Source organism: Miniopterus natalensis, chromosome 10 (assembly GCF_054644295.1).
Source record: "Miniopterus natalensis isolate mMinNat1 chromosome 10, mMinNat1.hap1, whole genome shotgun sequence".
NCBI classification, from domain to species: domain Eukaryota; kingdom Metazoa; phylum Chordata; class Mammalia; order Chiroptera; family Miniopteridae; genus Miniopterus; species Miniopterus natalensis.
The window spans coordinates 55,123,953-55,132,745 of record NC_142090.1 but is presented as its reverse complement, the minus strand read 5'-3'; the positions used below and the strand labels follow the sequence as shown (position 1 = coordinate 55,132,745).

General features: G+C 43.7%; 1 protein-coding gene across 1 annotated transcript in view; it reads left to right on the top strand.

The window, feature by feature from the left end:
• The first annotated feature begins 4,360 nt into the window (after positions 1 to 4,360).
• ELAPOR2 (endosome-lysosome associated apoptosis and autophagy regulator family member 2) overlaps positions 4,361 to 8,793 on the top strand; it is a 160,887-nt gene continuing 156,454 nt past the window's right edge. The window contains exon 1 of the mRNA XM_016218812.2: positions 4,361 to 4,543. Within this exon, the coding sequence (XP_016074298.2) occupies positions 4,361 to 4,543 (183 nt within the window). The remainder of the gene's footprint in view (positions 4,544 to 8,793) is intronic.

The following is an 8,793-nucleotide window of genomic DNA, read 5'->3' as shown; positions in this document are numbered from 1 at the left end:
GCAAATGTTGGTACGCTTAAACTTGTCCCAGAGGCTCCTTACACTATCTTCACTTTTTTGGAATCTTTTTTCTTTTTGCTATTCTGATTGGGTGTTTTTGCTTCCTTATATTACAAATCACTGCTTTGTATCTCATCGTCTTCTACTCTACTGTTGATTTCCTATAAATTAGTCTTCATTTCACTTAGTGTGTCCTTCCTTTCTGACTAGTTCTTTTTTATGGTTTTTATGTTCTTTTTCATGCTTTTGAAGTTCTCACTAAGTTCCTTGAGCATATGTATAACCATTGTTCTGAACTTTGTATGTGGTAGTTTGCTTGCCTCCATTTCACTTAGTTCTTTATTTATCTGGAGATTTTTCCTGTTCTTTCATTTGGGTCCTATTTCTTTGTCTCTGCACTTTGGCTGCTTCCCTAAGCTTGTTTTTATGTATTAGGTAGAGTTGCTATGTCTCCCAGACTTGGTAGAGTGGCCTTATGCAGCAGGTGTCTGTAGAGCCCAGTGGCACAGCCTCCCCAATCACCTGATCTGGATGCTTCAGGTGTGCCTCTGTGTGGGCTGTATGCACTGTCCTCTTGTAGTTGAGCCTTGATTGCTGTTGACATCACTGGGAAGGATTGACCTCCATGCAGATCGGCTATGAGGATTGGCTGCAACTATAGCGGAGGAGCTGCTGTGCAGGAGCTGACCCTATGGTGCAGGACTTGCTTCAGTCTAATCCTTTAGTGTGTTGTTTGTGGAGGTGGTAGGGTTGTAACCTGGCATGGTCTGAAGCTGTCCACCAGGTGCACTGGCTTTGGGGCCTCACAGGTGATTCAAGGTTAGTCACAGACTGTGCCCTGCCTGGGGCCACCCAGCACGAGCTACAGAGTGATCTGCTGATGGCTCCTACTTGTGCTGGGCTTGGAGATGCCCAGGAGAGGTCAAGCTGTGAAACAAGGTGGGCTGCCACTAGTGTCGAGCCTGGGGCCACTTAGCTAGAGCTATATACAGGGCACTTTAGGACCAGATGCTGCTCGTTTGCAATTTGTGAACCTTCAAGAGATTTTAGGAAAGTCTGAATCAGGAGCCAAGACAGGCAGTTTATTTCCAGCTGTTTTACATTAATGTTATACAGTCACATTTCCTCGATTCACTTAGTATTCTTTGGAAAACATAATTTTCATTGTCTAATTAATCCTACCATGTGAAAAAACAATTTAATTAGCCATTCACCTATTTTGGGGCACAAAAGATTATTTCATTTTTAATTGTATTAGACCACAGTGAGTATTCTTGTACAGAAGCTTTGTGCTCCTTATTTAATAGTTACTTAGAGTCCTGGAAGTAAAAATTATTGGATTAAGGCATAAAAATATTAAAGGCTCTTAATATTTGCTCTCCAGAAATACGTGTTCTCCTGCATGTGTAACCAGCAATATACATTTGCCAAAATTATGTTAATTAGATACAGAATACACTTTATATTAATTTTTTCATTTTGACTGTTAACGGATTTTAAAAAAAACTTGCTATTTTAAGTCACTCAGGTTTTTTCCCTAACCTTTGTGTGCTTAAAAAACTTGGGCTATTTATATCATAATCTGCTTTCAGTTAAAAAATAAAGCAAATCTATGTGTTTAACATCATTTGGATATGGCTATGGCTTTTTTTGATTGTTAAAAAGTTTGTTTTAATTTTCAGATACACACTGCATAAAATAAAGTGGAAAAATCTATGACCATTTGGTGACTTTAAATTTTAAAATCTTCATTGTTGACCCCACCCCACCCCAATTCCATTAGGAATTAAATTTTTTTTCTTAAAGTACTTTCTGAAAAATTAAGCTTTCAAGGGTAAAGTTATCAATCAGATAATTACAAACCATTTGAACAGTCTGCTGTTAGATTCTAAAATAACAGGTATGAAGGATTTGTAGAGTTTTTATTTTATTGGACTATTTTCCTTTCTTTATATGTCTGTTTGCTGGTTGTAATTACCTAATATCAAGATGTTTTGTATAGGTAAGACTCCTATGAGAAAATGGTTTATTGACAGTGGCAAATTGTCCCCATCGGGAAAACCTCTAATTGTTGTTTAACTTAGGTATATTGACTGGGATGAACTTTACTTTTACAAGAAAAGAAACTGTTTTCAATCCACTTGCCATGCTATTAGATCTCATTTAGATGACAAAAATAATAATGTAATTTGACTCAAATTCTAGATGGATTAAAGAATAAAAATACATATAAAAAGAAAATATAGGCATTTGAATGATCTTGTATAGGTACAGGTACCTCTAAGCATAAAGCTTAGGAAGAAATCACAAAAGGAAATGTTGCTATGTTTGAGTATATAAAAATGTCAATCTTCTGCAAAAAAAAAGGGTCACCAGGAAATTAAAAGAAAGACTACAAACTGAGAAAAGTATTTGTGACATAAATGGTAAATAAAGGTATAATACACAAAACTTATAAAGATTGCTTATAAATCAATAAAAAAAGATGGAACTTCAATAGAAAAATGACCAGAGTGCCAGTGGAAAATTCACATACACTGATAAGAGAAGGAAACACATAGTCAGTAAACATATATGGAAAAATTATTCAATGTTACTAATTATAAAAATACATTTAAAAATACTAATAAGATAACAATTTTTTCTTCTACCAAAATGGCAAATATTTGAAGTATTATAACAGTACCATAAACTGTTGGTAACAACTGATACAAAATTTTGGAGGGAATTTATGCAGTATTCACCAAAAACTTTAAAAATACATACACCACGTGATTCAACGATTTCAATCCTATAAAAGACATCATAGAAAATGAGAAGATGTGTGCACAGAATATGTTCCAAGGGCATTCATTCTAGAGTTACTTATAACATTGAATACTTGAGATACAATGCCTCATATCCAGTAGTAACGTACATATATCCAAACAGAACATATACAGCTGTTAAAGCTGTGTTGTCAGAGACTTTCACGAATTGAAAAAATATTCCTGTTGCTAAAGAAAAAATAAAAGTGGGTTACAAATTGTAATTCCAGATTTTCAGTGCACACACATTTAAAAGACCAGGAAGGAAATTCCTCAGGATGCTCATACCATTAATAGTGTCACTTCTGGGCGGTGGGATCGCAAATTTTTATATTCTTCCTGATACTCTTGAATATTTTCCAAAATGTTTACAATGAACGTGCATCACTGTTATAATCAGAGCACACACATGAGCTAGGAAGTGTAAAACTTTTACATTGTGGAAATGTTTATTAAAAGGATGTTAGAAAGAGTGCCACAGAAATATTCAAGCCAACTCCTATGAGTCTGTCAGGTAGCTTTCTCCAGATGCTCATTTATCACAGATGTGAGAGCTCCTTTGAAGAACAGGATAACTCAGCCATCCAGACAATTTTAGACTAAGAAGGGCCCCTTGAGGTCCACAACACTGACAAGGCATCGTGTCCATCTTGACGCCCACCTCCCCGTTCAGGATGCTTTTGAAAGAAAGAAAGAATGAAGACCTCCGCAGGCATTGTTACGGGTGGAGAAACTGCTTCCTCCAGAAGCAAGAGGGCTTGCTCGCCTAAGGTTACGCTTGTTATCCCCCCAAATACACACACTGCACCCACTGCGTGCCGGGCGCTCTCTACGTGCTTTGTGCACATCAATGTATTTGCTGATTTCCATCAAATAGGTGAGAAGACTGAGCCACGACCTGCATCTATATTCATTCCCTTTCCCCTCGCCATTTCATGCAAACCCCAATCACCTAACGACTCCATCCGGCCGTAGCTAGTTTGGATTCTTACCGAGGGACGTTTCTAGGGTGCCTCTGTGCGTGTTTGTGTGAGATGCGGCGGAAGAGGTTTTGAAGACCCGCCGCTGGAAACAATGTCTCGGTGTCCTGTGTGTCACTCGGACTCAACGCCGGGAGCGCCCCTCCCGCGGGGCTCGGGGGCCGGGGAGCAGAGGCGCCGCCCGGGGCCGGCCTCTCCCAGCTACCGCGTCCCGAAGCTCGGGGCCCGGCGGCCGCGCCTCCCCTTAGGACCCGCGGGGCTGCGCCGCCGCCGCGGCCGGCGCCACCTGCTCCCGGGATCCCGCGTCCCCGCCCCGCGTCCCGCCCCCGCGCCTCGCCCTGCGGTCCCTCCCTCCGGCGTGACGGGAGCCCGAGCGCCTGCCGCCCGGGCCGCGAGCGCAGCCGAGCCGTCAGCCGGCGGACAGACCGAGAGCGAGCGCGCGGGGAGCGGAGCGCGCAGCCCTCGCGGCCCGGGAACCCGAGCGCGCCGCACCCGCACCCGCAGCGCACCCGCACCGCACCGCACCCGGGGAAGCTGCCTTTCCTCCGGCCAGCTGACCTCAGCCCGACGCAGATGCTGCTCCGCACCCCGGAGCCGGCGCGCGGGAGGGGCCGGGGGCGGCCGCCCGGGGCTCCTCGCTGCGGGCTCCCGCCGCCCTGGAGCCCCGCCTGGCTCTGCTGCTGGGTGCTCGCCGGCTGCCAGGCGGCCTGGGCCCGGGACTCGTCCTCCAGCCACCCGCTTCCTCCTTGCGGGGAGGTGAGCCGCACCTGCCCTTTACCTGGAGTTGGCGGGGGAGCGGGTGTCGGCGGGCGACGAGGGAGCGGGGAGGGTGGTGTCTGTTCATTGCTCTCTGCCGTAGCCTCTCTCCTTCCCGGGAGGACCGGGGTTTTCGCTTATTTCGGGGGATGAAGTTGCCGCCCCGGGAAGCCGGCCGGCTGAGGGTGCGTGGCTTGGCTGTCCCTCGGGGGATGCTGTTCTGTCCTGCACTGTGTTGTGAGGGCTCTGAAGGACTTTGCGGTGCCCTCTTTGGAGTGTTAGGCGCGAGGACCTGGGGCCCAGGGAGGTTTCAGCAAGGAGAGGGGACCGGGGGAGCCCCGCCAGTGGGATTTGGAGACCCGTCGCTTCACAGCTTTTCCAGGGAGCCAGACACTGCCCCCGGAGGGCTTCCCGCGCCCCCCCTTCTCTCTCCCTCCTCCTGGTCGCTACAAACCCTTTCTTCCCATCCCGCTGTACTCAGCTTGCTCATAAGGCCCTGGGGGGTTGCTAAGCCAGTGTGTGGTGTCCCTTGGCATCCTTCTGGCAAAATATGGATATGAATTAGGAAGAAAAAAGGAGTGTGTACTTAGGGAAGAGGCGGGTTGGTGATCTAGAAAATTAGAAAGGACAGAATGCATATGCCCCTTTTGGGAGGTGTTCATCACCTGGCTGGAAGCATCGCACTGTGTATTTTATTGCTTGAGATTATTGTTGATAGACAGCCAAGAAGAATAAATTATGGGTGGTGAGATTTTCTCTTGCTTTTGGGGTAACTGGACTAGGTGGGCCAAAAATTTACAAGGGTGTCATTGGTACTCGTATTGGGTGTTTATCTTTCCCTTTAGTGTTCCAGAAAGTGCATCCTCTTAATGAAAATCAATAAGGGGAAGGAAGCAACATTTCTGACCTACTTTGAGTGATTATGTCGGAGAGGATATGAGGAGTGGATACTGTTTTTAGAAAGATTGCTAGGAATCAGGGTGATGGGTCATTTTCATTTATGGAGCAAAAATAGCTTAGCTGATAGCCCCGCTGGGAAGAAAGGACAGACCCCGTTTCTTTGTGTATAATGCTGCCTGCCACCTTTAAGTTTTACCCAGGCTGAATTATAGAATATCTGCATTCTAGACATCATCCGTCATCCATAGATTTTGTCTTCCTCTCCTGTAGCACAAGTCCCAGGACAGACTGAAATGGAGAAGAGATCAAAGGCATGTTGAAATTCGGGCAATCCGGGCAAGATCTCAACAAGCAGCTGTGTTTAATTTCCAAGTTTAATAGTATAATTAGTTGTCTAATCTGTATTTTGCAACTTTACCTATCACCTGGGAATAATCCATTCTTCCAGGTTTCTGCAGAAAGCTGCTGCTTGGACATTCTCAGATCGAACAGTTGCAGCAGGACAGACTTGAAACCCTGCCTTCAGCCCTCAGCCCTCAGCCCCAACATGCAGAACATATTCCTTTTCTGAAGTGAAAAGTCTTCAGCTTCTTCTAACATTAATTCTTAGTTATGAAGAATCTGAAGGTCACACAGTGGGGTTGATGCTTTTGGTCACCACAACTAGGCTGATCCTTTAGATAAGCACGTTTTACACATGTACAAAGAATGGAGTAGGAGTCTACAGCCTAAGACAGAAATATTGCAGCGAGAACCAGGGAGGTGACAGAAGGTTCAGGAAGGCTGTGTCCAATTAGAAATTGCCTGTGCCTCAATCCCTTGAGGTCTCAAGTTTGAATTTCCCTCTGAAAATGGGAATACATGAAATAAATAGGAGGATTCCACTGAGCCTTCTTGGTGTGGGTTGTTTTTAGAAATGGCGATGCACCATTTCTTTTATATTCTTCTTGATGGCTGACAAACAGCTGTAAGATGAGTGACGGCGTTAGAGGTTCCTTTGGAAATAGGAGATGCCAGGTAGCGTCTCAGGGGTTGAATCTGTTTCTTGACACTTGGTCTTACCAGCTGAGCTAATTTATAGAATTGATCATTGTTTCCTGACATTGTTTTTAAGAGGAAAGTGAGAAGGGCAGGTGCTTTTCAGGCTTTGAGTTAAGCGTCTGCTTGTGCTTATGGGTAGGGAGGGGAATTCCTCTGAGATGCCGCTTTGGAAATGTGGGCCAAACTCCTGTGAACAAAGACAAAGTAACCATTTTGCATCCACTGCTGCTTGTTTATCTCTTTCCACTCTTTAGTAACAGAAAAGGAGGTGAGTGCCACCTGCAAGGGATAGCACCATGCGTGTGGGGGAGAGTGAGAGCAGTTCAAGTGAGTGGTTTGAGGCTGGGCCATAAGTCCCTGCACAATGAGGATGTTGAAGCAGATTATGGAAAGATCTGCAGGTAATTCTGAACTGCATTTCCCCCCAGTGGTTTGAGTCTCCCTTCACTTCTCAGTGTTTTTAGAAAGGTAGTCATGGTGAACTAAGTTACATAGACTCTCATTTTCCTTGCCTGGTTTTAGAGGAAAGCAATGAAGGGAAAGGGTGAGATGTACAGAAAATTGGTCTGGGAGTAATCTAGTTATGACTGCCTGAGTTCAGAAAAAATGCCTTTCAAAAAGACAACTGGGCGATGGGTAAAGTTTCACTTAGATTTTTGCAGAGGATTGGACTCTGGGGTAAAACTCATAAAATATAGCTTCCTTCATCAAAATCATTGGATTATGGAGTTGAAAAGGGGAAAAAAATGATTACTTTGGAATGCTCAGCTGGATCAAATCAACAGGGTGGAATCACCAGCACACCCAGGAAGGCTATTGTTTGGGAGACAAATTAAAGTCAAGTCAGTGCCAGAAGGTGAAGGACAGTAATAGGATGTGACTTTGGTAGCTCATGCTTAAAGAAAAACATAATATAAGGGGTGGACATCAGAAAGTACAGAGTTAATATTCCCCAGGGTTTTTGTTTTGTTTTGTTTTTAAATGGGAGAACTTATAATAATAGGTCTTATCAGGGTTTTTTAGTATCTGTCTTCCACTTGTAAAATGATAGTAATAAAAGCTGACCTACTTATCTTTATTGTGAGGGTGAGATAAAATTAGTATAAGTTAAAGGGAAAATATCTATATGTGTTTGAGGGTTGATTACTGCTAGATGAATAGACCTAGATCCTGACTGATATATATCAAGAAGGGTCCAGTGAGAGACTTCAGAGGGTCAGAGGATAGGCTGACCCAAGAAGTGAATGGAATGGAATTCTTGACTCTTTGAATAATAGGACTTAATGGGGCTGCCTGAGGAAAGACAGGTAAAGGGCAACAGATGATTCAGAATTGGAGGTAAGGTATTAGAAGATAGAGTGCATGGAGTAGAAAGAAAGAGCTAAGTGGATTATGTGTGCATCATTTAAATTTGGAAAATTAAATCACAAAATAGCTTGATTCTTAGCTCATTGCTTATAAAATCCTACATAATACGATTCTACTGGTCTCTGAATCTTGAGTGAATGATGACTTTTTGGCAACAGTGTTTATTCCACAAACATTTATTGAGCTTATACTGTGTGTCAGGTGAAATATCAGATGGTGTGGAATTACAAATTAAAAAAATAAAATGTAATTTGGTAAGGAAGAGACAGGTGTGTAAACAAACAATTACAGTGAAGTGATTGGTGTCAGGAGAGAAGAAAGGGGCAGTCAAATCTAGCTGGGAGGATCAGAAAATGCCTATAGAGGAAGTGAGTGAGACTTGAAGGGTGAGTAGGAATTTGCCAAGCAGACAAGGGTCACGTGTGAGTGTGGGCTAGTTTGGGGTGGGGTGGGGTAGGAAGACATTTCTGGTGTAGAGCACATTGAAAAAGGGCAGAAACACAAAACAACCTTGTTAGAATTGGTTATAACTGGATGGAGTACAATGTGCTCTGAGGAGCTAATGAGACATGAGTCTCAGAGGAAGGCAGAAGCCTGAATGAATATGAGGGACCATGTATTATCCTAAGAAGATGGCCTTCATTCTCTAGGTGGTGGGGAGCAATAGAAGGATTTTAAAATCAAAAGTAATAAAATATGCTTTAGTTTGACAGCAATGTGGAGGCCATATTAGACAGGTGGGAAATACAATTATTAGAAGCAATTATAATAGTTCAACTAAAGATCGACAGATTCAGTTAAGAAATAGCAATGAAGATGGAAAAGAGGCAAAATGTTAGATAGAATTGACAGTAAGTGGATGTGGAGGGTGAAGGGTTGAAGGTTTCTTGCTTGATTAGAGAGAGAGAGAGAGAGAGGGAGAGAGGATGGTTGGTGCCTCT